Here is a 15,638-nt window from a genome sequence, read left to right as displayed (position 1 = left end):
ATGGGCTTAGTTGCTCCGCGGCATGTGGGATCTTCCTGGATCAGGGTTCGAACCCATGTCCCCTGCATTGGCAAGCGGATTCTTAACCACTGCACCACCAGGGAAGTCCCTAAGATGGAAAATTTAATGTTATGTGTTTGTAACCACAATTAAGAAATAAAATAAAAATTAAAAAAGAAGCCCTAGGAGAAGTTCCCATTGAAAATGAGAAATTCTTTGATAATGTGATTAATTACTTTCTTGGTTTTTGCATATGTATGTCTTTGATTTTTTTGTACACTGGATTTTCTTAAAGCGAGGCTTGCATGTAACTTGGATGCCGGAGCTTCCGGTGGGTTGTTACAGTGACCCTGGTCCACCACGTCTTTCCCTGTATGTGGCATAATAGTGTGGGGTTGGAGTTCCCCCCCTAACGGGAGACTTAAGGTACATAGGAGGGCTCCCACTGACAGCCTCTAGGGGCAAATGATTTGACAGAATTGAGGCCAGGGAACTAGGCTGTCCCTTTCGTGAAGCCCAGGTGTCAGCAGTTTCTACACGTGGTCTAATAAAAATATACGTTTGGTCTTTGTTCCCAGTTCCTGGCACAGAGTAACTTAAAACTCTTGGGATTTCTTGAGTGATAGCTGTATCTTTTATTATTCAATCACCAAAGGCCAATGAAATAATCAATCATGACCATATAATGAAACCTCCATAAAAACCTCTAAACGACAGGGTTTGGAGAGCTTCCGAGTTGGCGAGCACATGAAGACGCAGGGAGGGTGGTGGGCCCTGTTGGGTATGGAAGCTCCGCCTCCCTCCCCCCTCTTACCTTGCCTTAAGCATCTTTTCCATTTGGCTGTTCCTGAGCTGTATGTTTTATTTAAAAAAACAAACCCAAAACCTATATTTGTAAGTAAAGTGTCTTCCTGAGTTCTTTGAGCTCTTCTAGCAAATCATCAAAACTGGGAGCCTCTGATTTATAGCTGGTTAGTTAGAAGTACTGGTGGCCCAAGACTTGTCACTGGCATCTGAAGTGGGAGCAGTTTTGTGGGACTGAGTCCTTTAACTCGTGGGATCTGGCCCCAACTCCAGGTGGGGTGTGTCAGAATTGAATTATAGGACATCCAACTGGTGTCAGAGAACTGAAGAATAGATTGGTGTCAAAAAACATCTCAGACTACATTCTTTCTCTTGGTCTGGGCTTCTTCCTTCTTGAGTAATCCAAGTAGAAGATGCCACCCCTGGAGAGAGGATAGGGGTCTCGGCGCAGCCTGGCAGTGGGGATGTAAATGTCAGCCAGGATGACCAAACAGGGGGCCCGTGTTTGGGCTATTGTGTGTCACACCGACCTTGACTGGCCGTGTGGACACAACCAGGGTGAGCTCTTGCTGACCATCAGATGCCTCATTCCCACCTGTGATGCTCAGAGAGAGACCATGAGCCTTGAAAAACAGCATATTGTTTTGTGATGTCACCCCTGGAATGTTCTGAGTGTTTTGGTGACCAACTTCTGCATAGGACCTATACCTGGCACCTAACATTGGTATGGCTTTTTACTTGAGATAGAAATAATAATTTTAGAAAAGGTAGTAGGTATCGGTATCTCTGCTCCACAGACTTTCAGAAAGCTTTTCCATCAACTCTAATACCTGTCTTAATTTCTGTTCAGAGATTGATAAAGCATCATATCAGATATCATCTTCACATTCTTTCAGACTCAGATTTTCATAACGTACATAATTAACAAGAGGGGATAAGTGAGTAGTAAAAACTCCTCTGTTTTTCAGGTGAGAAGTTGAGGCCCAGAGGATGGGCTGGGAAGCAGAAATCTACTTATTTTCTCTTTTCCACAGCGCTCGAGGCCAAATTTTACAAGAAAAAGAGATACCAGATCTGAAAGCCTAGAAATTCCAATCAATGTGGTTCTACCTCAGGTAGGGATAATCACAGAAGGATGCAACCTCTCAGTTTTAGCCAGAGTAGCCCTCCTCTGTCAAAACTCTAGCAGGATGTCATAGAAGGAGCAGAGTAGTCAGGGCCTCAGATTCTAGTTCTAGGTCAGCTGCCAGCCAGCTGTGTACCTGGGGGAGCCCACTTAGTCACTCAGCGTCTCGGGTTTCTCATCCCTCGAATGAGGGGGGTGGGTTAGGTGATCTGGGAAGACCTTCCAGCCCTACCACTTGAAGCTTCTGTGACTCTCGGAAATAAGCCTGTCTTTTCAAAATTAGATCTTTTGGTGCTTGCTGTTGTGCAACTACTCTGGATTTTCGGGGGCAGAATTAGAACTGAGACTTGCAATCAAAAGCCTACGACTGAATCCATGAACCTAGGATGTGGGCTGAGGGGTACAGGGTCATGCGGCGGGGTCAAGAGAATGAAGTCCTGCTGTACACCAAAGACAGAGAGAGTGTAAGAGGGGTGGGCCTGAGGGGTTCAGAATGGAGGCCAATGAATGGATGACAGGCTGGAGATTCTCAGTCCTCCTCCTGCTAAGCAGCTGTTTCCTGGGAGGGGTCCTCCCGATTGGATTGTTCCTACTGCTGTGTCACAAAGGGGTCAGCCTTGCTTCTCCAGAGTCACCTAAGGCCCTGTTGGAAGATCATGGCAGTGCAACCAGAGGGGCTAAAATGTAGGGTGGAGGAATCCACTGCAGAGGTAACTATCTGAAAGCTCTGTCCAGGGATGTGTAGGAACAGGATTGATCGCCAGTGGGCATCCTGGGATCTTGGAGAGCATGAAATTAGAGGACACCTGCTGCCTGGGCACATGGGCAGATGTGCCTCATGGGTACACCCCTTGGCAGGTTCCTGCGGCAGGTTCCAGACACCCGGCAGGGTACTCTAGGCTGGTGCTCGGGGTGTAGGGGGCGTCCATAAGTTTAGATGATCTGAACTGGGCCATCACTAGAGCTGTGAGAGGGCCCAGTGTGCTGACTGGACCTCCCCAGATGAGATGGTTACAGCTAGCAGCACTGGGAGGACTGATGTGGTTAACAAGGGGAGGAAGGGGGACTTCCCTGGCGGTCCAGTGGTTAAGACTCTGTGCTTCCACCACAGGGGGCACGGGTTCGATCCCTGGTCGGGGGACTAAGATCCCGCATGCTGCATGGTGTGGCCAAACAAACAAACAAAAAGAAAACAAAACAAACAACAAGGGGAGGAAGGGAGATTGAGCACTGATTTGATCATGTGGCGGCACTGGGCCATGCATTGCGAGGGAGAGATTGTACAGGAACGGGAACTGGGAACCCTAGGAAGCCCACTAGTAATGGCAGAGCTGGAGTTAGGGCCTTGAAGCCAGGTCAGTGCCCACTTCCTCTGCTGTGCCGCAAGCTGGGCACATGCCACCTGCTTCTTCCCTTGCTCTTAAGAGATGGTGCCTCTTCTCCGCCCATCTTCACCGCCTACCGTGAGCTCCCTGCGTGTATCTGCCACATTCTGCTTCGTTTTGAGGCTGAGCCCGTTCATTGGGCAAAGGGATTGCAGCAGCAGCTCTGTGTTTCCAGAAAGTACCTCTGGCCTCCCAGCTCCCAATCATGCCTGGCGCTTCTCATTTACATTGCAAATGCCTATGATTCACTCTTTGTTTCACCCTTAGGTCTTTTCGGGTCTTATTGATTTCCAGTTTTTCTTCCTCACATTAAACATTTGTGTTTTCTGATCTATATCCCTCCAACACATTAACTTGCCAGCCATCAATGTTACTTCCTGCCCAAGCTCTCTGCCCTCCTGGTTCCTTTTGTACATAATGATTCAGTTCTCACCAGCATTCCCATTTCCCCAGTGAGCGCTATCTGTGAGTTTCATAAAGGCACTGTTTCCTGTGAGATCATTAATGAAGGATCTATACCAGGTCAGAATGAGCTCCCACAGCACCCTCAAGGGGCCCCCTCATCCCTCGCTGTTGCCTCTTCTCAGTCCCCTTTGTTTGGGTTTGTTCTTCAGAAGCTATGGAATCCACCAACGATGCCTGTATCTCTACCAATTTGAATAAGTGTTAGGAGGAAGATTTCAGAAGATTGTGTGTTAAACAATTAGCTAAAACTACCAGATACATGACAGATGACATCTTTATCCTCTTTGCTGTTAGTGTTATGATTCTATCAAAATCAATCACACTGACCTGTGAATTATCCTCGTATCTGTTCGCATTTATTAAAACCAACATTGACTTTCTCATGGTGCTCGGGAACGGAGTTAATTTAAAAATATGATAATGAGACTCAGCCTTGTCAACCTGGTCTGAAAATTAGTGGCGGATCTGGCTTTTCCTTCCAGCATTCTGGGCCTCTCAGCTTCACATGCTTGAAAAGTAACCCCAGATGGTTGAATGTTCTCTGACCGTAACCCTCAGTAATGCTGGCAAAGTAGGGCTTTAAAAAACTTGATCAACAGGCTTGAAGTCTGCTGGGAGCATTTGGATGTCTCTTCTGGTCTGTGGTACCCATATTTCTCCAGGAGTGGAGAGAACCTCAGCGCATGTCAGCTAAACTGGCCAGTCATTGTCTAGCCCTGTTCCCGAACTATTTAGGTGGGAGGCCTGCAACCCCAGAAATTCCTCCCCAGAAGGTCCCACTCCGAGTCCTGTTCCTCAGGCACCCCTTAGCATCAGAAGGAGACTTTGGTCTTATCACCTCTCCTTTGCCTTTGCCCTGCCCGCCCTTCCACTGGCTATTCCTCCTCCACGGTCTCCACTTGCCACACACAAGGCTGGTGATCTGACAGAAGCACATAGTTGGTGATATCATGCATTTTCCTTCTAGGACCAAATGCATTTAAAAAGGAGGTGCCAGGGAGAAGGCCAGGCCTGATGTTAAGGACGGATTCCCAACCATAGGTGGGATTCAGGCACCTGTGAGGGAGATGTTGGTGCCCAGGGCCCTTCCTGGACCCTCAGCACTAATGCATCTTACTTAGGTCACAACTGGGAGCACATTGCTCCTGAGGGCAGAGTCTCTTGGTCACCTTCCTAACAAAGCCTGATGGAAGGTATGATGAGCGCCGTGGCCATTTGTCTTCCCCTCCTGCATCCTTTCTCGTATCCCATTCTTTCATGAGGAAGCCCCCCTTTTCCTCTCCCACCTACTGGGTCTGCATCCACATGTGAGGGCATTTTCCACAGGTCAAGGAAGAGACCGTCCTTTCCTTCATGGGGAAACCAGGCCAGGCTTCTTTGGGGGCTTGGATCATGCTGCCATAGACTCCGCCTCCTAGGCTGAAGAGAACTTTCAGGGGTGTTCCTGGGGCTTTTTCTTGGCCCAAACCTCTTGGCGGAGCTCAACGACACCAAGGACAGATTAGTTTAGCCCATGAAACCAACCCAGTGATACCACTGGTTGAGGAGACCTACCAAGAAGGAGCTGGCTTCAAACATCAGCTAAGGGGGCCTGGGATTTTTTACCTCAAGTACCTCGAGGGTTTGCTTAGCTCAGATGCTCACTTTTCAGAAAGTCCTTTTGTAAAGAAATACATTCAGCATTTGCTATAGTGTTTTAGGCCAGGAATGTTTAAGCTTTACTAGTAGAACTGGCCGTCTGTTTGGTCTTTTTTTTTTTTTATTTAATTTTTCGTCTCCGCGGCATGTGGGATCTTAATTCCCTGAGCAGGGATCGAACCCGCACCCCCTGCATTGGAAGTGCGGAGTCTTAACCACTGGGCCGCCCGGGAAGCCCCTGTTTGGCCTTTATAACAGCTTACCGACCACTTTCTTAGCATCTCACAACAACACCAGGAAGTAGGCAGAGCAGCTACATTGGGGTTCATTTTAGAGGTGACATTCAGAGAAGTTAAGTGACTTTCACAAGAGCAGTCAAAGATGGGACTTTTAAGCCCAAAGCTACTGGGAATTTAAGACCTCTCGCCTCATTGGATTATAGGTTCAAGATGGCAATGTGGACAAACCAGCATGCTTGTGTGCAGAGGACAGCTTCCTTTAGGGACTGTGTAGGTGGACATGGGGAAAACTCCCTGATGTAACAGCTCTGCAGTTTAAAAATGTGAATTGAAGTGTGGATACGGCTTTCCTAAATAGACTAAACAAAATCACCACTTTGAGGGCCAAAAATAGTATAATGTTAACAGTTTTGTGTAGTTCAATCTGATATCTCCTCCTTACCTTTCAGCGCACTTTGGTTGATTAGTGCGTTGGCAAGGACTCATTACACCTCCACTGTATGTGAAATGTGTTGTTCTAACTTCCAGGACTAGGGATGTCAAAAAAAGTAAGGGACGGGTCACTGTGCTCAGGTAATTACAATTTATTCATCTGGGGACAAGATGGGACAAGACATACGAGAATCACTGCAAAGGAATGATATCAACACACATGCAAAATAAAATATCTGGGCATTATAAAGAGCTAGAATGAGCCTGCAGTTTGGAGTCAGATATCCTGGTTTTAAACCCTTGCTGGCTATGTGATCTTTGGTAGAACCATGGTAGCTCTTTTCAGTAAGATATTACCTATGACTATGGAAATCAGCATATCATCACATAATAGTCATTCAGTGTTACTTCCTTTTCCTTGCTCTATACAATCGAAGGAAATGCTAAGCAACTTCTCTTCTGAATCCACAGTAACCATTCTTGCATGTCTGTAGCTCTCTATAAACAAAGAAGATGTCACATATTCTCCTTTTATTTTTGAACTTTATGACAAAGCATCTGAAATAAATAGGGCAGGTGTTAGTAAAACTGCTGTGGATGGTTGCACAGGTTGTGCACTGCAACACCAGTTGTGAATGGCACCCTCTAGAGTTGGGCATTGTACAGCCTGCACAAACATAGGGGGTGGCTCTAAATCATGCTAGCATCCACATTTTCTAGATATGGAAACTGAGACAGAGAAATTAAGTGATTTTGTAAAGGCCATGCACTCATACAGCACAGACCCAGGACTCTTTTCAGTTTTATGTCCAGTCCCCTGTTCCCCATGCTTTACTGCCAGAATTAATGCTTGCTGCAGGTCAACCTCCCTCGCTTACACCAAGAAATAATGGTTGCTATGCATTGATTTTCAAATTGATTGGAAGTTCCCTGAGAACAGATGCCAAATTAATGTTAGTTGATTCATTGACATAAATGTGATTTGGCACAAGAATGTTTAGAGTGGGAATAGATTAGGGTGAGAAGTTTTCACAAGGCCAAGAAAGAGATTTCCTTGGAGGACTGAGTCTAGCTAGGTCTGATTGGAATCAGGGAAATATGGGAAAGAAAGAATTTGTCTTGCCTCAATGCCTTCCCAGAGTTTAAGCATGATTCTTGGCATATCTGAAATCCTGTATATTTAGTATTTTCCCTTAGATGGTCTCATTTTCAGAAAAAGAAAAGGTGCTGCTCTACTTTAGCCTCATCTTAATCCTATCCACAGGATTGTGGGTTTGATAAAATAGGTATATTTTTCTAATACCCATTAAAATAAATATATGACTATTAAATTTTTTACAGTATTTAAGTGTTTTATCTAAGAAACTAGGCCATGAGGCAATGCTGGACTTGGCCACCTTCTGGGTCCTGTCTGGGGATAAGAGGAAGGATAGAAGGACTTAGTCATAAGAGGAGGGTTTGGTCTCTTGGTTAAGGAGGTAAAGGAGACCTATCAGTCCATCAGTATTTTCTGGATTAGGTGCATGTGCACGGAACAGAGACAGCACAGGACTTGCTTGGAAAGTGTTGGTCATTTAAGGGAGGGGACATGATGTCAGCTAGGTTGATAAAAGAGGACTGCTGGGGCCATAGTGGTGCCAGTTTATAAACATGGATCCCTTCGACCAGAGGAAGTTAGACAAGAGGATATTAGAGATAATGCTACTGACCTTTCATTATGCAGAAGTGGAAACCAAGGTCAGAGGGTTAGAAGATGTAACCGAGGTACATCCTCTAAGGACAAGGGCCCAAATACCCAAATTGTCCATAGCTAGGGATCCGCCACCCACATGTTAAGTTTTTATTTAGTGCCTTTATGTTGAGGGGATAGTTGAAAATCCCTTGGGTACCCAGTTCAGGATATGGATATAAAATAAAGGTGGCTGACTGAGTAGGATGATTTAAAGGCCATCAAGGATACTATGAACAGGTATAAAGCACTAGAGGTTTCTCTTTGGTTGTTCACCTGGATCAGGAAGAGTATCTTTCTGATAGAAATCGATCATAAAAAAGAAATGAGAGGGTTGGGGAAATTTGAATCAGTATTTGTTGATATTAAGGGATCATTGTTAAATTTTAAAGGGAAGATAATGGTATTGTGGTTTTGTTAAAAAAATACGCATTGATGTATTTATGGATAAAACAGCACAGTGTCTATACTTTGCTTTGAAATAACCCAGCGGCAGGGGAGTGGTTCTGGAATTGGATGAAGGTATAGATGAAGCAAGTGTGGTCTTGATTTGATAACTGCTGAAGCTGGGTACATGGAAATTTATTAGACTATCCTCTCTCTTTTTGTGTATGTTTGAAATTTTCCATAATAAAAAGTCCCCAAGTAGTGAAAGTCCTTTGCTTAATTCATGGAGATTTCCTACACGTGTGCTTCACATATATAAGTTCAGGGAGCCAGAAATGGATTTGTGACTTACTGAGTGAACTGGTGCTGGTTATTTAACTTCTCTGAGTTTCAGTTTCTCCATCTGTAAAATGGGAATAATAACACCTTATTAAATCAGTGTTGTGAAGATTAAATGAATTCAGTAGCGCAAAACTTCTTCCCTTTCTTTCTCTTGATGGGTATACACATCGTTGACTAAAACTACACTTTCCATAGCAATATCTTCAAGAGCAGGATATTACTGCTGAGATGGAGTCCTGCAGTGCTTCATCCTTGGAGGATGACGAGGACCTCTCCATCTCCCAATAAGGAGGATTTACTCCTTATTGACCTTGGCTAATCTTCCCAGTCTGGGATCAAGGCACCTTAAATTTATAAGGAAACGGTCTGGGCTCTTCACAATGGGCTTCATTCTGATCACAGGTTCAGCCACAAGAGCCATTGTGCTTCTCCCATTGAGAAGGATGAACACCATGGAGGCTGGATTTATTTAAAGTAAATAAGGTTCTGATTGCAGAATGTCCCTGCACCCTCGCTCTCTGGAAGATTAAGCACAACCTTACAAAGTTAATGACGTGCTTATTGGAAAGTTAATAGCATAGAATCATGCCTTCTATTTATCTAGCTCTTTGGGTCTTAAAGAAGTCTAACCAACTTTATATGCTGTACAAATTATATATCTCTATATATGCCTATATATATAATGTGAATAACCTGACTTGTTTTCTATCTTCTCTGTCTGTAAAATTTTGAAAATAACCTAAGAAACGAGAAATTAATATTTGGAGAGCATTGCAATGTACTTGGATGAAATGCTTTTGGTGTATTTAGAAGCAGCTCTCATGATCTTATTTTTATTTAAATTCATTGCTGCAGTTGTTACCTCTTCTCCAGGATGCATCCCACTTGTTCACTGCTTTTTGAATTCATCTCAGAATTCCTGCATTAGTGAAATCTCCTTTTCTTGGTAACAATAACTTACATTTACATCTCTTACATGTAAGATGGCACCTGGCAGTTTTAAAAACACTTACATTTCTATGGCACCTGGCAGTTTAAAAAACACTTTTGCATTCATTATCTCATTTAATCCTCACAACGGTGTTATGAACTAAGCAGGGCACGTGTTATTATTTCCATTTTACAGGTACAATTTGCTGACTTTCAACGTTGGAAGGTGGTGCCTTTAAGATCACAGAGTCTGACTCTCTTTTGTACTAGTGAAAAGCTGGGTCTCAGAGAGGGTGAGAGCTCTCTAGTTTCACGCTGCCCATCAGCAACAGAACCAGGATGAGCCTCTGTGTGACCCCAGTCTTGACCCCTTGGCCTTCAGCCCTGGTGTAACCCTCACCTGAGCAAACTGCATTCTACCTGGCTCAGAGCAGTTCTGACCACCGGAAGCCAGAATCACCTGAGGGAGCTGGTTAGAAATACAGATGGATGAGTGAATGAGTGAATCAGTCTTGTAAGTAAAGGCTCCAAAATCTGCATTTAAAACTCACTCAGATTCTTCTTCTGTATTGAAAAGTGTGACAGTGGTTTGTTGGGTTTAAGCTCTGTGGCTCTGATCCTCTTTTTATGTGGTGGTTTTGAGGTGCATGGCCACCATCATGAATTCCTCTGTATGAATCCCTTGGTATCCTTTGATGTCTTCACTGCCACATGTTGAACTCCCATTGCTCGGTGATATGTCTGTGATGGTGCCCTTCCTTTCCAAAATTATCAGCTGGACTCTGTTTTAAGCTTAGCACCATGTTGGTTGGTGTTAAAGGGGCTGCTATCAGGGATGGCTAAGAGTGGAGGATAGGCCTGAATGGGGCCAGGAAGAAGGTGGGACTTACCAGTAGCACTGCCATTTGGGACAATGTGAGTGGCTGTTGGGTGATGCCAATTGTGGGTACACATCTACAACTCCGGTAGCTGGAGAACAGTGTTCATTCTTCCTCTAGGGTGGCAGAAGTGCGCCAGAACCCATGCTTAGTGCTTTCATACATTCCCTCTTTTAATCCTGAAATATTTCTATGAGGCAAGGCAGTAGGTGCAGTTATCCCAGTTTGAAAGCGTGGTAACTAAAGCTCACATAATTTGTCCGTGTTCTTGTAGCTAATCAAATAATGGGGCGAGGACTCAAACAGTTGACTCCAATATCGATGCCTTTATCCTCCATGATATATTCTTGATTCTCATTATTCATGGATTCCATATTTGTGAATTTGCCTAAATTTTTTTCACTAAAATTAGTTTGCAACCCCAAAATCAATACTCGTCTCACTTTCATGATTATTCATAGACACGCACAGAATGATGAAAAATTTGAGTTACCTGATGCACACATTTCCAGTTGGAGGTGCCTTCTTGTTTCAGCTCTCAGACTGTAAAATAGTGTCCTTTTCACAGTTTATTTAGTGTCACTGTTTTCACACCCTTGTGCTTTTTGTTGGTGATTTCACTGTCTAAAATGGCCCTCAAGCATAGCGCTGCAGTGCTGTCTAGTCGTCCTAAGCACAAGAAGGCAGTGATGTGATGTGCCTCACAGAGAAAACACCTGCTAGGTAAGCTTCCTTCCCACATGAGGCACAGTGCTGTTGACTGCAAGTTCAATGTAATGAATCAAAAGTACATTTTAAATAAGGTGTCTTTCAACAGCAGACAAAGTTATTTATTGATTGGTTGAGGAAAATGTGACCAGAGGCTAGCAGGAACCTAACGCCGTGCGTCTCTTCGGAGCAATGGTACAGTAGTCGCGAATTCTGGGTTCGCGGGACTTTATAGAACCGCGAATAACAAGGATCAATGTCATTTCCTCGCGAGGAACCCAAGAGGCCAAGTGCAAAAGCGCCCTCTGGGGCCAGTCCAGACCCCCAGACTGGGTTTCTTGTGGGGTCTCCCGGCCTCTCATGTGGTCAGCCAGCCTCGGGTGCATCTGCTCCTTCGCTAACTCTGGGCTTCCCTGTTCTCTCCCGCAGAGGGGTTCAGCCGAGCCCTTCCTGAGGCTCCACAACTTGTACCCCACCCCGCGCTGTGCCAGGCAGGCCGCCCTGCCCAGGCTGAGCCGCCGGGCGGTCAGCCAGCACTCCTACCCGCCGGACCGCTTCCCCTCCGTGCCCCTGGACCCCATGGAAAGCCCCACCCCACAGGCGGACCTGGCGCTGGACTACGACCCGCCCCGCGTGCAGCTCAGCGACGAGACGTTCGTCTTCCAGGACGGGCGGTGGGTGAGTGAGAACTGTCGCCTGCAGTCCCCCTACTTCTCCCCGGCCTCGTCCCTCCACCACAAGCTGCACCACAAGAGGCTGGCCAAGGAGTGCCTGCGGCAGGAGGAGACCAAGTCCCTGCGCGCGGAGAACAAGTCCCTGCGCGTGGAGAACCGCGCGCTCCGCGAGGAGAACCAGATCCTGCAGGTCTTATGCGAGGAGCGCCAGGCCGCGCTGGGCTGCGAGGACGGCCGGGCCTCCGCGCCGCTGCTGCGCAGGGACAACGCCTCGTCCCTGGAGGCGGTGAAGAAGGACCCGGAGCTGCAGGTGCACCGCGGCCGGGAGAGCAGCACCCTGCAGCTCCTCCAGGAGGAGAACCGGGCCCTGCAGCAGCTGCTGGAGCAGAGAAAGGCCTGCTGGGCCCAGCCGGACCAGCAGGCGGCCCCCTCGCCCCAGGAGGCACCCCACGGGCTGCTGCCGGACCGGGGCGCTGGCCTCTCCTCCCCCTTCGAGGAGCCCAAGGGCCCCCAGGCCCCGCAGGAGGACTCCAAGACGCTCCGGGCCCTGCGCGAGATGCTCAGCAACCTGTCCGCGCAGCCCAGGGAGGAGGCGGGCAAGGCGGGCCCGGGCCTGCCCGACGGCGGCCAGTCCCTGGAGCTGCTGCGGGAGATGAGCCAGGCGCTGCAGGCCCTCCGCGAGGAGAACCGGCTCCTGCAGGAGGAGAACCGGCTCCTGCAGGAGGAGAACCGGGCCCTGCAGGAGGAGAACCGGGCCCTGCACGTGCTGCGCGAGGAGCACCGGATTTTCCAGGAGGAGAGCAAGGCGCTGTGGGAGAACAACAAGCTGAAGCTGCAACAGAAGCTGGTCATCGACACGGTGACCGAGGTCACCGCCCGGATGGAGATGCTCATCGAGGAGCTGTACGCCTTCATGCCGACCAAGAACAACGACCCCAAGAAGCCCAGCAGGGTCTGAGGCTCCCCGTCTGAGCCGCACAGAAGCCCCGAGCTGGGCCACCAAACGGCATCGCCCGCCTTCCCACTGTCGCCTCGCCTGCCTCCACCAGCTGGTGCCCGTGCAAGAGCAGAACGAGCGGCCTGGTCAACTCAGAGAAGCAATAAAGGCGTGAGGAGGCTAGGGCCGCTAATCGCGCGTGCTGCTCTGCCTTCTTTCTCATTTTTCTTTCTTTTGAGCTCTTGCAGGCTCACAGCAAAAAGGAGCAGAAAGTACAGAGATTTCCCACATACCCTCTACCCCACACACCAACCCGCAGCCTCCCCGCTGTCAACATCCTCCGCCAGAGGGCACACTTGTTACAACTGATGAACCTGCATTGGCACATCATTGTCACCCAAAGCCATGGTTCACATTAGGGTTCACTCTGGGTGGGTTCATTCTATGGGACGGAGCAGAGCATATACAGAGTATATTCACTGCCCTAGAACTCCTTTGTGCTCTGCCTGTTCATCCTTCCCTCCCTCCCACCCCTGGCAACCACTGATCTTTTTACTGTCCCCATGGTTTTGCCTTTTCTAGAGTGTCATATAGTTGGAATCATAACAGTAGGCAGGCTTTTCAGCAGCAGGCATTTAAGTCTAAGCCATGTCTTTTCACGGCTTGATAGCTCGTTTCTTTTTAATGCTGAATGCTGTTCCATTGTCTGAATTTACTGCAGTGTGTTTATCCACTCACCTACTGAAGGACTTCTTGGCTACTGCCAAGTTTTGGCAATTATGAATCTGGCTTCCTTTTCTTCTTTTTTCTCTTGTCTCTTCCTTACCTCAGCCTTCATTATCATCTGTTTTTCATTTCCTCCCTTTTTCCTTCCTTGTTTTCCTCCTCTTTCTCCTGTCTTTCTTGCTCTCTCATCATCTGATGAGGTCCTAGTGTGGAGGAGAGGATGCGGGAGAAGAGCTCACTCAAGGCCAGGACCTTTCCCCTGGGCTGCTGGTGACATTGGGCTGGAAAGCTCTGTCTAGGGCTGTCCCGTGTGTTGTAGGATGTTTAGCAGCATTCCTGGCCTTTGCCCACTAGATGCCAGTAACAGCCACCTGACCCCCAGCTGTGACAAGCAGGTGTTTGCAGGCTTTGTCAAATGGCCCCCCGGGGGTGGGAGGTCAAACCCCTGCCCCACTCCCAACACTGCTCTCAGAGCATCTTCCTTGAAACAACAGCCCTTGACATGCTCTGAGAAAGTGAAGGTTTCCATGAGAGGAAGACAGTCCTTTCGGGCAGATTCATGATCACACTCCAACTTAAAGGGTCTGAGAGGTCCTGCGATGAAGGAAACCGCTTATCTTCGGTGAACCCAGAATTGGCCAATTTTATCTGATATTGAAATCTTTTTTATTTTTTTCTTTCAAATCTCTTTTTATGTGACCCTGCTGATCACCCAGTCTGGGAAGGGGTGCCCTGTGCACTCCCGACTCCTAGACTCGCCTTCCTGTCGAGTAGAGGCTCAAGACTGGGTGTCCTGGGCCCCAATTCCCATTTCAAAGGCGGACATACTTTAGAACCAAGAGGTTGAAAGGTACCCTCAGGGAACTGCAGGAGGGAGTTGGACAGAGGTTCCCCAAACTTCGCTGTGGAGTAGAGTCACCTCAGGGTCTCTGAACAATACTGATGCCTGGACTCCACCCCCAGACGTTCTGACTTAAATGGTCTTGGGTAGGACTGGACATTGGGAAGGATAAAAAGCTCTCCAGGTGGTTCCAATATGCAGCACAGTTGAGAAATCACCATGGTAAGGTGAGTGAAGACACCTGATTCTCAATAGAATGCTCCATTCCCTAGTCATGGGTATAAGTGAGCAGGTGCCTGTGAGGGAAAAGAGTTTACTCACTTTGCTGATGGAAAACTAATTGTGACGGATGTGAGCTGGAGACTGGAATGTCCTTACTCCTAACCCGTTGTTCACGCTGGCTCGATTTCTGAGCTTTGAGCAAATTCCAGAAGGTGAGCCAAAGGCAGCAGCCCACACCTGCAGAGCTCTTCGCCCATCACTTTTCACTTGGTGTGACCCCCGTGATCCTCGGCACCCGCACGGTAGGCATTTATCATTCCTCGTACGGCTCTGAAACCAACACGCTACGTGATCTGCCTGCCAGAGGCTAGCCAGCTAGGAAGCGCCGAACTGGGACTTCAGCACAGACCTAATGATGGTGGGTCTCAAACTCCTATTAGATCACATTGCCAAGTAAACCTGGTCTCCAAAAAATGAAGTTTAACAATGGTTTGGTGCCTGTTTTGCAGATTTAGGAACTTGAGTCTTATCCAGAATAGCATCAGAAATTCCAAATGAGGGAGAACAGAGTAATTCCTCTCTCCAGGCAGGGACAACACATCTAATCGTACACAAGGGTGGAAGGTGACTCATGGGCGTGCAGAGGCCACGTCATTTATTCCCCTGTTGCCACCAAAATCTGATAAACAGGAAGTTGTTGCTTCCTATTTGCAGTTTTCCCCTTCTGAACTTGGTAAATGCGTCATGCCGGGCATCATGGACTGGTCCCTGGTGCCAAAGAGGTTGGGGACCACTGCCATACTCTGTTTAAGTCAATGTACTAACCCCAGGGTGTAGGGCTTTTTTCATTTTTGTTTCTTGACGAAACCAAATTGATTTCTGTGATTCTAGACAGCTGGCAGGCACGCTGTCACCGTGTTTGTGTTACAAATATTGAACTTGGAGTAAGCTATCTAACAGCAGTCGGAGGGTTTCTTGCAAGCTGAGGGAGCTCGGAGGACTTACTACTATTTAACACTGTCAACTTTCTCTGTCATGCAGGATCTAAATAGGTGAAAAATTAGCAAGACCAACCATAAAATGTTATTTTTATGGAGTGGGGGAGCTTTACTTCAAAACAGTGTTTCATTGTGTAGTGCAGTCTGTCATAGATTAGCTAACATCCAGCGGCAGCT

The 15,638-nt window shown here is 47.4% G+C and overlaps 1 protein-coding gene across 3 annotated transcripts; it reads left to right on the top strand.

Annotated features, from left to right (window-relative positions):
- Nucleotides 1-1,453: 1,453 nt before the first annotated feature.
- Nucleotides 1,454-12,862, top strand: CBY2 (chibby family member 2). Of its 3 annotated transcripts, XM_036832004.1 has the most exons (3): nucleotides 1,454-1,528; nucleotides 1,839-1,919; nucleotides 11,493-12,695. In XM_036832004.1, the coding sequence occupies exons 1-3, from the start codon at nucleotides 1,454-1,456 to the stop codon at nucleotides 12,693-12,695; spliced, it is 1,359 nt and encodes a 452-aa protein (XP_036687899.1). The 3 variants fall into 3 exon arrangements, with proteins under 3 accessions (XP_036687899.1, XP_036687900.1, XP_036687901.1); XM_036832005.1 differs by lacking the exon at nucleotides 1,839-1,919; XM_036832006.1 differs by lacking the exons at nucleotides 1,454-1,528; nucleotides 1,839-1,919 and adding an exon at nucleotides 2,571-2,640 and having other exon boundaries at nucleotides 11,493-12,862.
- Nucleotides 12,863-15,638: the final 2,776 nt, after the last annotated feature.

This window comes from Balaenoptera musculus, chromosome 18, assembly GCF_009873245.2.
Source record: "Balaenoptera musculus isolate JJ_BM4_2016_0621 chromosome 18, mBalMus1.pri.v3, whole genome shotgun sequence".
In the NCBI taxonomy this organism is placed as follows: Eukaryota; Metazoa; Chordata; class Mammalia; order Artiodactyla; family Balaenopteridae; genus Balaenoptera; species Balaenoptera musculus.
Note: the sequence above shows the minus strand (reverse complement) of the source record. Positions and strands in the feature narration are given on the sequence as shown.

Bases quoted from the DNA above. Each gene is read 5' to 3' on its own strand.
- CBY2 (XM_036832004.1), top strand. From the start codon at position 1,454: ATGTCACCCCTGGAATGTTCTGAGTGTTTTGGTGACCAACTTCTGCAT. The intron at 1,529-1,838 runs GTATGGCTTTTT...TCTTTTCCACAG, and splicing joins ATACCTGGCACCTAACATTG to CGCTCGAGGCCAAATTTTAC. The intron at 1,920-11,492 runs GTAGGGATAATC...TCTCTCCCGCAG, and splicing joins TCAATGTGGTTCTACCTCAG to AGGGGTTCAGCCGAGCCCTT.